At 34.5% G+C, this 14,051-nt stretch overlaps 1 protein-coding gene across 2 annotated transcripts in view; it reads left to right on the top strand.

Moving 5' to 3' along the window:
• The window catches only part of SYDE2 (synapse defective Rho GTPase homolog 2), a 52,875-nt gene extending 39,144 nt beyond the window's left edge, over positions 1-13,731 (top strand). The window contains exons 5-8 of one of the 2 annotated variants that reach the window (XM_043575465.1): positions 1,807-1,988; positions 4,895-5,123; positions 10,751-10,798; positions 11,361-11,476. In XM_043575465.1, the coding sequence (XP_043431400.1) occupies positions 1,807-1,988; positions 4,895-5,123; positions 10,751-10,761 (422 nt within the window). In that variant the 3' untranslated portion in view covers positions 10,762-10,798; positions 11,361-11,476. Of the gene's footprint in view, positions 1-1,806; positions 1,989-4,894; positions 5,124-10,750; positions 10,799-11,360 lie in introns of both variants that reach the window. The other variant, XM_043575464.1, reaches the window with a different exon arrangement.
• The last annotated feature ends 320 nt before the right edge of the window (positions 13,732-14,051 follow it).

Raw genomic sequence — 14,051 nt, 5'->3', positions numbered from 1 at the left:
AAAACCATAAATCATTACAAGTCTGTAAAAATTTTACTAAACCGCCATCTAATTAATGAAAGAGTATATACTTTTATTCTTGAAAATAATCAATTTGCTACAGCCTTTCAGTAAGTACAATACTTGTGTTTCTTTGGATGAGAATTGTACTTTTGTTATTTCATGGATACCAGTCAAGCATATAAAAATTACGAAATTCATAAAATCATTTGGGATAACCACAAAAAGCAGTCTAAGTTCTCAGTTTAGCTGAGAGCATGTTCTGAATTGATATTGTTTAGTTTTAGGTTTTTGGTGTCCGAAAATCTCCTGTTCTCCCTTGTGATCACATTGTAGATTTTAGCTACTGCCTTACCTACCTTGCTTATATGTAACAACCATAAATCACACTTTCCTGTTTCCTCTACCGTAGGTGATCTCTCTTAGTTCATGACCGCTGTGGTGTGTTTGGAATTGACTTCCCTCGCTCTTGTTATAGTGACAAGTGTGATGATTTGTGTTCTTGGCTTTTGGTTTTATTATTTGATATTAAGAATGATTTTCCCCCTCATACAACGCTGTAGCATTTGAGATTATCCAACCACTCATAAATATGTTTAAGACACATAAGAGTATTAAAGGGGAAATATATATAACTCATTTATTTGCAAGGCCTTTTGACCACTTTTTTTCCTATTGAGGTATAATTAATGTATAACATTATATTAGTTTCAGGTGTACAACATAGTGATTCAGTATTTGTATGTATTATGAAATGATCAACACAAAAAGTCTACTTAACCATACATAGTTACAAATCCATTACCATGAATAGTTAGAATTTTTTTTTTTCTGTGATGAGAACTTTTAAGATTTACTCTTGTATGTCAGTTATGCCTCATTTAGAAGAAGAAAATAGAAAACATTTAAAATTTATTCTTTCCCAAAATAAGTTACTCCAAATTTATCAAAATTCCCAACCCCACTTTAAAAAATCTGATGGCGGGGCGCCTGGGTGGCGCAGTCGGTTAAGCGTCCGACTTCAGCCAGGTCACGATCTTGCGGTCCGTGAGTTCGAGCCCCGCGTCGGGCTCTGGGCCGATGGCTCAGAGCCTGGAGCCTGTTTCCGATTCTGTGTCTCCCTCTCTCTCTGCCCCTTCCCCGTTCATGCTCTGTCTCTCTCCATCCCAAAAATAAATAAACGTTGAAAAAAAAAATTAAAAAAAAAAATCTGATGGCATAGCAGGAAGATGTGATTTCAGTTTATGCAAACAGGTATTTTGATCCAACCTTCTTTGGATACAACCCCAAAATCTACAAAATAATGTAAGGGAGAATCCTGTTTCTCATCAGTAAATAAACAAAACAACTTGCAAATATACAACACACTATTATGAAACATGTTGTACATGGACAATTGGTATTCTTTACCAAATAAGAGTCTAGAAATTAAAAATCCATGTAATTGGAATAATTTACAATTATATTAGTATGCCTTGCTTTCTCAGCTTTTGTTTCACATGCATTTATAGAGGGCCAGAATCAATAAAGTGTATGTACTGCGAACTGCTTACTTTATGAGTAACAAACCTAATAATATGTATGATAATTGGAAATTCTGTGTGTGCATTTTTAGCATGGTTGCAAAACAAGAAGTCAATTACCAAAGCAATTTATAAGAATACAAAATGTTCACTAGCATAATAGTTTTTTGTTGCTTTTGTTATTTTCAGAATATTAAAGGTTAACAATACTTCAGTTAAAAATAATTCACCACAGTTTATTTTATTTTGAAGACCAATTGCTATCTGTCTTTGTTTTCTAAAGGTGTTCTTAAGGACTATCTAAGAGAACTTCCTTCTCCTCTGATAACAAAGCAGCTTTATGAGGCTGTAATAGATGCAATGGCAAAAAATCCTTTGAAAATGTCATCAAGTGGATGTGAGAATGACCCAAGTGACTCTAAGTATACTGTTGACCTGCTTGATTGTCTTCCTGATGTTGAGAGGGTGAGCATCAGTGGTATACCTTTTTCCCTGAAAGCCAGCTAATGAATATATACTTAGCTCCAGAGCTACAAATAGTTTTTCAGCTGTTTCACATTTGTGGCACTTAGGAGTTTAAGCTCTGCCTTTACTAAAGACTCCTTAAACAGCATAAATATAGATGACAATTTTATCTTTTCTGTATATAATTTTAGTCTAGGCACAGGTACTTCCTATATGTTTTTAAAGAGTATGGCTACCTTATTAAAATAATATATGCTTATTATAGAAAAATTGAGAGGATATAGTAAAGAAAATGGAAAATTGCAATTATCAATAACCAAAGGCAACAATAATTAACGTGTTAGTTAATTAACTATATGTAGTTAATGTATTTCCTTTTAGTATTTGAAAAATACGGTAACTGTTTCAGTGTACATGGCTTAGCCTTAAGACTTAAGTAACCCTCACCACCACCATCGCTTTCCTTCTTGCATCTTCCCATTTACCTCCTCACGATCTAAATCTTGGGACCAGTATCCTCAGGACCAGAGGAGATAAGAGGGTAGCTGGGTCTGCAGAACCAGTCTCAACCTAACTTTAACTGTTGTTCCTTAGAACAAAAGAGAAAATAAGAGAGAGATGGCTGAGCTTGTCCAGATGAGGTCAACTTTGCCTATATTTCTTATTATGTGAGGGTAGAAAGGGCAAGAGTGAATGTGTGAAAATATTAAGCCCCAAAACTTCATTCACCTTTACTGTCCCCTTCCCTGTGCTCGGTCCAGTTAGATTAGTAAGTATACTCCTGTGGGTGAGAAGAAGGGAACAACTACAAAGAAATAAGCAGAATTAGAAGGGTGGAATGAAGGGGTAGACATATTCCTTCTTCGTTGCCAGGTAAAGTTTGATTGCCAGGTATCATTTGACTTACACGTGAGGAAATGAGTGGAAATTTAAATCGCCTGCTCCAGTTATATAGCTTTTATGAGTGCTGTAGTCTGTCACCTGAATTTATAGGTCTTTCTGGTCCTAAAGCTCTTGCTATTATCATCCTTTCTAAAAAGGCTTCATAATATTCCATTGAGTGGATTTGACATAATTAATCACTATTCTCTTTTGTATAATATTTAGGTTTTGAGTCTATTTGTATATATTTTTATGCAGAGATTTCTTTTCAGTTAGAATTACTTATTTGGAGTAGAAATAATGGAATTGTTGATTTAAATGATGTGAACATTCAAAGGCTCTTTTTTTTTTTAATTTTTTTAAATATTTATTTATTTTTGAGACAGAGAGAGACAGAGTGTGAACAGGGGAGGGTCAGAGAGAGAGGGAGACACAGAATCTGAAACAGGCCCCGGGCTCCGAGCTGTCAGCACAGAGCCCGACACGGGGCTCAAACTCACGGATCGCGAGATCATGACCTGAGCCGAAGTCGGACGCTCAACCGACTGAGCCACCCAGGTGCCCCTCAAAGGCTCTTAATATGTTTTCATATTACTTTTCAAAAGGGACACAACAATTGCACTTTTTGGCTCATCTTTATTTAGTAGACAAAAAAATATTTTACTTTAAATTGTATTTCTTGGTTTGCTATTGAGATTAAATCTAAGATATTTAGCCAGGTGTGTGTGTGTGTGTGTGTGTGTGTGTGTGTGTGTGTGTGTGTGTTGGTCACAGCATGGTATGCTGAAAGTAGCCTTAAGATGTCAACATATGTAGAATCCCACTTGTGTTAGCAAATGTATAGTGAGTGGAGATGAAGAATGGATATTTATTATTGACATTGCTTTTATGATTCATATATTTGATTTGTTTTGATTTCAAAATATTAATTACAGTCTCCTCTAACTTTTCTTCTTTCTTTATTCCTTTCTTCCTCAGCCGAACATTAGAAGAATATTTATTTCGGCTGTCCTTATTTCTTCACCACCCTTGACTACTCAACACATTGTAATCTGGCTCCCTACCCTATCTTTCTGGACTTATTTTTGCCAAGGTTACTAATGACCTTCTGATCACTGAATCCATTTTTTACTTTTGGCTCTAAAATTAAGTCATTTTGATTTTTTCTTTTTTAATAATTTTTAAAATTACAGTTTTACTTGGCATTCATTTCTTTAATACAATTATGAAGAAGAAATTATACACTCATTTTATTTGTTAAATGATTGATCACATGCCAGTACTTCAAAAACATCATATTTCTTTCCATAATTGCTTAGACCTAAATAACCTTCCACCCCTTACTAGTTTCTTCAAGTTTTAAAAAATATTCTTTTTGGGGGCACCTGGCTGGCTCAGTTGGATCCTTGATCCTCAGGATCGTGAGTTCAAGCCCTATGTTGGGTGTGGAGATTACTTAAATAAATAAAAATACTTTAAAAAAGTATTTTTTTTCAACAAAAAAACTTTTTTTTTTTCATCTCTAGCTATTCTATTCTTTTTTCCATGGTTTGTCTACTTAAAGTATTTGTTAGTTAAGCACATTGGCCTTTTTCCTATCCTGTATCATGATAGACCCTGGCCACGTTTGAAATTGTTAGCTTCCTAAGTTTAAGGTTGGCAGTCCCCTGATTATGACTAGAGGATTTATCTGTTCTTAAAGATAAACACTCTTACCTAATCCCTTTTCCATCACAGCCTTTGCTATTGTCATTTTAGAGGAGGGAAGAGAAGAAAACGTTGATGTATATTTTCCTAGGTTCGCCTGTTGAAATTTGGAATGCATTCATGAGCCTTTATAAAGACTATACATTTTAACCATCTAATCGATCAAATTATGTCATTGGAACCTAAGGGTCCAAGCTTTGAAACAATCTTTTGAAAAGTAACAGAATGTCTGTTTATATTTTCTGCTGTAAATTGTGTCCTTAAATTTGCTCCTGTGTATGACTTTACTAAGTGAAATGTAATTTAACTTAATTTAGGCAACCCTAAAGATGTTGCTGGATCATTTGAAATTGGTGGCTTCTTATCATGAAGTGAATAAGATGACGTGCCAGAACCTGGCTGTGTGCTTCGGACCGGTGTTATTAAGTCAGAAGCAAGACACTAACCATAACAACAGAGTCTTTACTGATTCAGAAGAACTTGCAAGTGCTTTGGATTTCAAAAAACATATTGAAGTTCTTCATTATTTACTTCAACTCTGGCCAGGTAAATGATTCTCTGGAAATACTTTTCTCTTTCAAGGACAAAGTGTTTGAATTAGCTAATCACTAAATATGCCCATATATGATTGCAGAAAATATTTCCTAGATTTTGCTTTTTCTGTTTAAATTTTTTGCTTTTGCTGATAATATAATAGACCTATAGATCAATGTGCACATTTTGGATTTGGTCAGATCAGGATTTGTATCCTGGTTGTGTTACTTATTAGCAGTCTGGTCTTGGGCAGGTTCTTTAACATCTTAGAGCCTCAGTATCGTCTTTTGTTATATGGACTTTAATAATGTTTATGGAATTTATAGGAGGGTTAAATAAGGAGTTACGGGGGCACCTGGGTGGCTCAGTCAGTTAAGCGTCCGACTTCGGCTCAGGTCATGATCTCACGGTCCGTGAGTTCGAGCCCCGCATCAGGCTTTGTGCTGACAGCTCAGAGCCTGGAGCCTGTTTCAGATTCTGTGTCTCTCTCTCTCTCTCTGACCCTCCCCCGTTCATGCTGTCTCTCCCTGTCTCAAAAATAAACATTAAAAAAAAAAATTTAAAAAAAAATAAGGAGTTACGTATGTTAAGCTGCTCAGTGCAGTTCTTGTCACAGAATAGGTACTCTGTAAATATTAACTTCTTTAGTCCTTCAATCAGTTTTTCTTCCTGACATTTTTACTGTATTCATGGTCATTCTTCAAATTACCCAGGCTTGACTTGACAGTTATCTTTGATCTTTCCATCTTTCTTATCCATTCCTTGTTCCAGTCAAGAACAAAAAGCTGACAGTTATTTTCCTACTATATCTCTTATATAGTTTCAGAGCTAAAAGGAATACATGTTTAATTAGATGTTCTAATGCTGTATTTAGGTTCCAAATTTTTCTTATCCTATAGTAATGCCTGCTTCCCTTCCCTACCCTGCATAGTACCAAACATGAAAGTACTTAGGAGCTCTATGTAGCATACAGTGGTAAAAGTGGTTGGCCCCTGGAGTCAGGCTTGGATTCAGATCCATTGTGGCCCAGGCACGTACTTTAATTCCCCTCAGTATGCTTCTCTATAAATAGCGCCTACCTCAGGGTTGTTGTGAAGATTCTGCAGATAAAGCATCAAAGATAGTGACCAAAGTGTTTTGCATAAAGTTAGCTCTTCGTTACTCTTTTAATGATACATGTAAGGATGGACCAAAGTGCAACAAAATGCTTGATTTAGTCTTAAAATACATCTAACTAATTTTAAAAAGTGGATAAAAAACTTCAACTTTTAAATTTGGAAAGTTAAAATTTTTGCTTTCTTTCAAACACAAGCTTAAAAGTCATTTCTAATGTGTCTTTTAACTGAATTGGTATATATAATTAATTATTCAAAAATCCTGAATCAAGATTCTTTGGCTAATTGGTTTGATTTCTGCATTTGGTGCCCAACATAAGGGATCTCTGAGGTTAAAGTTTTAAATATGTTTTCTATAGTTTTTCCTACAACTGCTTTAATTGTAATAAACATCAGGAATTGGGAAAGGAGCCATCTTTGTTCTAATCACAAATTAAAACTTGCTTACCTGGAGAGATAAACACAGTTTACTATCAGTACCTGATTTCTTTATCATTACTTCTGTGTCAGAGGTTAATGTTATTTAAAAATAACTCCTCTAAGGACCTGAATACACATTTTTCCAAAGAAGACAAATGGATGGCCAACAGACACATGAAAAGATGCTGAACATCACTTGTCATTAGGGACATGCAAATCAAAACCACAATTAGATATCATCTCACACCTGTCAGAATGGCTAGCATCAAAAAAAACAAGAAATAACAAGTGTTGGTGAGGATGTGGAAAAAAGGGAACCCTTGTGCAGTGTTGGTGGGAATGTAAATTGGTGTAGCTGCTATGGAAAACAGTATGGAGGATCCTCAAAAAATTAAAAATAGAAATACCATACAATACAGTAATTCCACTATGGGGTATTTACCCAAAGAGAATGAAAATACTAATTTGAAAAGTTTATTGCAGCTTTACAATAGCCAAGATATGGAAGCAGCGTAAAGTGCCCATCAGTAGATGAATGGATAAAGAAGATGTGGTGTATATACTAATTATGGACTATTACTCTGCTATTAAAAAAAAAAAAAAGCGATCTTGCCATTCACAACAATATCAATGGACCAAGAGGGTATCATGTTAAGTGAAAGAAGTCAGACAAAGGCAAATACCATATAATTTCACATATATATGGAATCTAAAAACCAAAACAAATGAACAAACAAACGAAAAAACTGGAAACAGACTCATAAATACAGAGAACAAACTGGGGGTTGCCAGGGAGGAGATGGCATGGAGGAAGGAGTGATATAGGTAAAGGGGACTAAGAAATACAGACTTCCAGTCTACGGCCATACCACCCTGAACGTGCCGGATCTCGTCTGATCTTGGAAGCTAAGCAGGGTAGGGCCTGGTTAGTACTTGGATGGGAGAAATACAGACTTCTGGTTATAAAATAAATAAGGTCACAGGGATGAAAAGTATGGTATGGGGAGTATAGTCAACAATATTGTGATAATGTTGGTGACAGATGATAACTACACTTATTGTGGTGAGCACTGTGTAATGTATAGAGTTGATTCACCTGAAAGTGATATAGCATTACATGTCACCTATACTTCAATTAAAAAAAAATCTGCCTCCTTTTCTATAACCTGTACTTTAGTTATAGTACCTCAGACAAAGGGCGGAAAGATGAGAGTAAATACCAGTTAGTTTTGCCCTCTAAATCATTTGTTTTTGGATTCAAGAGAAGGCAGACATCAAATAAAAGTAGTGTAGTGACTGTGCGTGAGAAAGTTGATAGTGATACAGAGAATGAGCCATAGCGCATTAACTTGGTAAATGCCCATCTCTATGTGTTAGATAGAAGGTTTGACTCCTTGCTATGCATATCTTACATATTTTTGTTTTTGGAATTTCCCCTACTCTGGAGGTAAAAAAAAGAGTTGGTTCCACATTTCTCCCATCCACCTTCGTTTTTACTTTAACTTTTGTGTTAATTTTTGTTTTTTCATTTGGGGCAATAGTGAAATTTGCTTTGAGCTTTCCATTTGAAAAATCTTATCTTCAAAGTGATCAGTTAAAATCCTAGCATATTGGCACCGAGAGGTAAAAATCATCCTGCCAGTGGTATTTCAGATTGTCTTCTGCCAAGCCCTAAGGTTCTTTGGAAGCAGCTTTGGAGCCAGATTGGCAACAGGTGAGGGAACAAAATGGAAACACACTTCCCTTTTGATCAAAACAGTTTTTGTTTCATCTTTTATATGTATTGGATTTTTATAAATTGTTGCTTTTTAAAAATGGTCTTGCTGTTGTAAGAAGAATATTGAAATTTACTGATAGGCCACTCTTTCTCTTTATAGAAGGGGAAATAGCTTTAGAGAGAGTGTAACTCCTAGACTAGCTGTTTGCTGTATCACATTTTCTATGATGAGTAAATTTTGGGCAGGTTTTTTTGGGAAAAAGCTATCAATTTTTTCCTATTCCTTTTTGTTTCACTTTTCTCACTAGACTAAGCTTTATGAGGTCAGGGACTATATTTTGCTTACCCTTATACACCCAAGTCCTAAGACAGTGCTTGGCACTAACGAGGCACTCAATATATTCTATTAAATAAGGCAATTATACTCTAGACAAAAGGCTAATAATATTAGGTGATGGTTGAAAATATAAATCTACCAGTAGAAAACAAGATAAGAAAATTAAGATTCTTAGTACATACCATTACATTTTGAAACATTTTCAGCAACTTTATAGATTGCATTTTTAATTTTATTCTGTTGAAGACGGACAGTCATAGTACTAGAAAAACCAGAACTTTTGGGGTCAAAATTAGCCAGTTTCTCTGCATTTTTAATAGGAAAGCATTCCACCATCAGTAGTTTAAAAAGTCAGTGAGGTTGATTTTTTCAGAAATTGAATTCTTAGTCCAAAAGATATAAAATATTACTATAATTGGTTTCTTAAATCCTTTCCAAGAAAATACAGAACAATAATGTTTGAATAGGGATTTGGTTTAAGTAACTGGCAACAAAACAAATCTGGGTTTTGAAGGTGAATGTCAGAAGATGGGAGCACGACAAGACAGGCTCAATCCAGAGTCAAAAATGCGTTACTTAGGGGCACCTGGCTGGCTCAGTCGATAGAGCATGCAACTCTTGATCTCGGGGTCATGAGTTCAGGCCCCACGTTGCCAAGTCATAGAGCTTACTTCAAAAAGAAAAAAAAAAGTTTTACTTTGGTTGGATCACAAACCAGATTACTTCAAGGTTAGCAAAGTACTGTAATGAAAACAACAGGCATGCCACTTAAGCACTAAGAACAGGAATAGCAAGAAAATGAGGGAGAAAAGCCAGGAGACTTAGCAGAGATTAGCAGCTAGAGGAGAAAAAGGAATATGAATAATTAAGCAGTGGAAAAAATCAGCTATTTATTCTGCAGTTGCTTCAGTTAATGGCATGGGGCATTCTATATTAATACTGTTATTAAAGATCAATTTAAGGTAAATATCAGAGGCACCTGGATGGCTCAGCTGGCTAAGTGTTGACTCAGGTCATGATCTCTCAGGCGTGGGATTGAGCTCTGCTTTGGGCTCTGTGCTGGCAGTACAGAGCCTGCTTGGGATCTCTCTCTTTCCCTCTCTGCTCCTCCCCCACTCATGGGCACACTCGCATGCACTCTCTCTCAAAAATAAAACATTAAAAAAATAAATATCAGGCCTTTGTTTTCCAGAAAATTTTAGCTCAAGAGATTTTAGCTATTCATAATTATATATAATAGCCATCATAAAAATATAGACAAATGGAAATGTTAGAGACATACCTATAGATAGTTATCAAGTATTTTAATAAAATCTAAGTACAAAAAATTATGTAATCTCTGAAAAATGTATTTTAAGTTTATTTTTGAGAGATAGAGACACAGTGTGAGCAGGGGAGGGGCAGAGAGTGAGGGAGATACAGAATCAGAAGCTGGCTTCAGGCTTGAAGCTATCAGCACAGAGCCTGATGTGGCTCAAACTCATGAACTGTGAGATCATGACCTGAGCTGAAGTCAGAGGCTCAACCGGCTGAACCACCCAGGTGCCCCTGAAAAATGCTGTTAAGATCACTGTAAGTCTGCAAAACTAGCACTATATACAAGTTTGTATTACTTTGCAATTATCTTGTTTTGTACAGTAAGGAACAAGCATTCGTTATATGTTGGAGAGTGTAAAGTGGGTGTGTTATTACTGATAATATATTCATACTGAAAATAAGTATCTCAGTGAAAGAAAGTGTACATGAAGAGGCATTTATTAGTGGAAAATAAGCAAAAAGAGGAAAGTATTACGGGTAGTTTTCAAAAGCTATGCCTCAACATTCAAGTCCATCTTATATACAGAAGAGCCATAGGCAAATGTTTTGTTCAATATGCACTAAAGGGTAAGCAGTGAAGCCTTGGTTTGTCATGAAGGTATGTGTATATCTGTGGTAATCTATATGGCCAGCACAATGCATACTCTTAGAAGAAATTAATATGAGGAATGTTATTTGAGATTGTTAGATATCTAACTAGAATGGGAAAATAAAATATCTGTACTATTTTCAGGCAATAAATGAAGACTATTAGTAGCTAATGCTGTATAATCAAACTCAGGTAACCAGTGGTCAAATTTAGTATTTGTGCATTTTATCAAAGTGAAATTTGGGCTGCTTAGTAAAATAAATTATGACACAGCTGCTAATAGAATTGCAAAAAAGCACAAAGGTTAGAGTGAGCACTTTAGATGTCTTTGCCTCATTTAGATGTTTGCAGAAGAAGGAACTTTTTGTTTTGTTTTTTTACACCAACATGCCTTGCCTGCTTTTTGCTCTAGCTTTTAATATACAAGAAGCTACCAGCTTAGCTACTGTTTGAATTACAGCTAGATAATAATTAACTTGCACAGAAAGTTAATCAGCATTGGAAATTTTATTTGTTTGGGGATGTTATGATATGGCATGAATTAGCACCATTGACCACTCTACTAGCTTCTGCCCCTAATCTTGATTATGTCTGGTTAGAAAAAAGTAATTATGGAATGCTTTTTTTAAAATAGTGTGCATGTTTTGTTTTTAATGCATGTTTGTAGTTGATTATTAAATGGCTTATCTTTAGCTCTGTTTTTTAAAGGCCAGTTGGATGGCTGTGACTAAGCAAATTTATTGTTTGTTTCTAGCGCAACGTTTAACTGTCAAAGAATCAACAGATAATTTGTTCCCAGAGCAGAAGTCTTCTCTAAGTTATTTGAGGAGGAAGAAAGAACGACCTTGCATGTTAAATTTGAGTGGTACTGATTCATCAAGAATACTTAGACCGAGACAAACCAGATTAGACAGTCCAGTTAGCAATCGGTATGCAGGCGACTGGAGCAGCTGTGGAGAAAACTACTTTTTAAATACAAAAGAAAATTTAAATGACGTAGATTATGATGATGTCCCTTCAGAAGACAGAGAAAACGGAGAAAATTGTAGCAAAATGTATGGACCAGATATAATGATTGAACAGCCAGTACCCTTGTCCGAAGAGTACACATTTCAGACGTATTTGACAATGCAGACAATTGAGTCTACAGTGGACCGAAAAGTCAATCTCAAAGATCTACAGGAAAGTATTGATACTTTGATTGGAAATCTGGAGCGTGAACTCAACAAAAACAAGCTTAATATGAGTGTTTGAGATTGAGAGGTTTTATTTGCTTTTTTGTAATGTTTTAAATTTTAAATCAGTCTTTCTCATTTTCTTATACCTCTCACAATGGTTTTATTTTTTTACTTTCAAAAATTCCATTAATTTCTAATAAGTTCATGTGATTCCATTAAAAATGCTATCAATAATACAATTTTTACTTATCTCAATAGAAAATTTTTCTTGGGGCAAAGATAACTTGGACTTGTGGATATTTTAACAAATATGGCCAATTCTGTGGAGATGACTTTTAAATGCACTTACAAGGTTCAGATAAGTTATTGGCCCCTCATGGTTTTTGTACTTTATAGGAACTGCTCTTTTGTAGCTGAAACAGGTGTTTCTTTCAGAGGAACGTGGTAGCTGCTCCGTCTGGTTTGCGGTGTGAGCCCATGTACACTGCAGCATCCTTTGATCATATTTCATTTGCAATGCAAATGCTGCTCTAAAAAACTTTTTATAAATAAAAGTAAAGTTATACAAATATTAATGTATTCTTATTAGCGTTCAGTAATTATTTAAGCTTATGAAAACTAAATATTTTTATAAACCTGAAATGTGTATATTTATAAGTGCATATATGGATAGATGTTAGAATGAGAGGAGGCATGGGCTACAGAATCACATGTATCTTTAAAGTATATATGTCATGAGGCCAAAATTATTAGCTTCAAATGTCTTTTTCAGGGAAAGAATATTTAAGTTAAAGGAGGAGTTCTGTAGAAACACTTGAACCAAAACACTAGAGGCATCTGAATAGAAATAATAGACTTTCTTTTTTTTATTCACAGAAAGTCACAGTATCCCTAGTGAGAAGTCATCTTTTAAATTGAAATTCTCTAACTTCTTAAGGGATTAAGTGCCCAGATTTCTGCACTAGTGATTTACACTTCAAAAATCTTTACCTATTCTATGCATTTTTATGTTCTGCTTTTTTAAAACAGAGTAATTGTGCTTTAAATGTATTATTTATTTGTAGTAGTACATTGATAACATTGACTTTATAATTGCCCTCATATGTATCTAAAGAAATCTTGCCGGCATAGTCCATGTTATTGATTTTTAAAAATAACTTATTTTGGCTAAGTGTATCTACCAGATAGGCATTATAGCAGTCACAGCAGTGTTTGAAAAATGTAAATTTAGAAGACTTTTTATTAAATTGGAATGTATTTTTTTAAACTTTTATACCCACAGAACATGTAATTTTAAAATTATAAATAAAATTTGAATTACCAACTTAAAGATGTAGCAGCCAGTAGAAAACACTTCTTGATGTTTTTCTAAATATTAAAGTATTTAACTATTTCTATGTTAAATATACACTGATAAACAGAACACCTTGTTATTTAATTTGAAAACTCAATTGTTAAAAATCCAGATAAATAATTATTTTTATATGAAAATTTCATTTTTTAAAGCTTTGTATAACAATTCAGAAGAATACCAAAAGAATTTGTGACAGGTATATATCTAGAGGAAACAGTCAAAAGAAATGTATTTTAAATGTTTTATAGGAAGACTTTGTTTGCTATATCATGTATATTGTATGAATTGAATAAGTTGTTCCAGAAATGTAAAAGTTTTATTAAAGAATTATAACCTTGGTGTCATGCTATTAATTATCATCATGATTTTAAGGATCACTTATTTTAATGTCATTGTTTTTAAACATGTTAAAGTATTGGACAATCAAATGTTATCCATAAATCCATGTAACAAATCCTTTTTGTGCAGAATTGAATTTTCCAGAATCTGAAATACCTTAAAGGCCAGATTTATTTTGTTATATAAATTTGGATGGGAATAGTTTCATCTCTGCTGTCTTAAATAGAAAATACTAAGCATTTATTTTGTCTGGATCACCGAGTCCTAACTGTAAATCTCTTTTGTTGACTTTGCTGTGTTTAGTAGTGCTCTGTAATTTACGCCTTTACTTTAAATGGCTCTTAACTTCAAATCTTTTTTGGGTTTTCATACCTGCTTTTTATAAACTCCTGGGATCTCTCTACACAGACTACCAGCTGTCATTCCCTTCTAAGTCTACTTGCCCCAATGTTTTTTAGGATTAAAAACAATCTTAATTTTAGTGCATGTACCTGAATAAAATTTCAAGCAATCCGTATGGATAGAAAATAAAACATAAAAGTGTGCCTCCCTGCCATTCACACCAATCCTGCTT

This window comes from Prionailurus bengalensis, chromosome C1 (genome assembly GCF_016509475.1).
Source record: "Prionailurus bengalensis isolate Pbe53 chromosome C1, Fcat_Pben_1.1_paternal_pri, whole genome shotgun sequence".
Classification (NCBI taxonomy): Eukaryota; Metazoa; Chordata; class Mammalia; order Carnivora; family Felidae; genus Prionailurus; species Prionailurus bengalensis.
The sequence above is the reverse complement of the archived record's forward strand: the minus strand, read 5'-3'. Positions and strand labels throughout refer to the sequence as shown.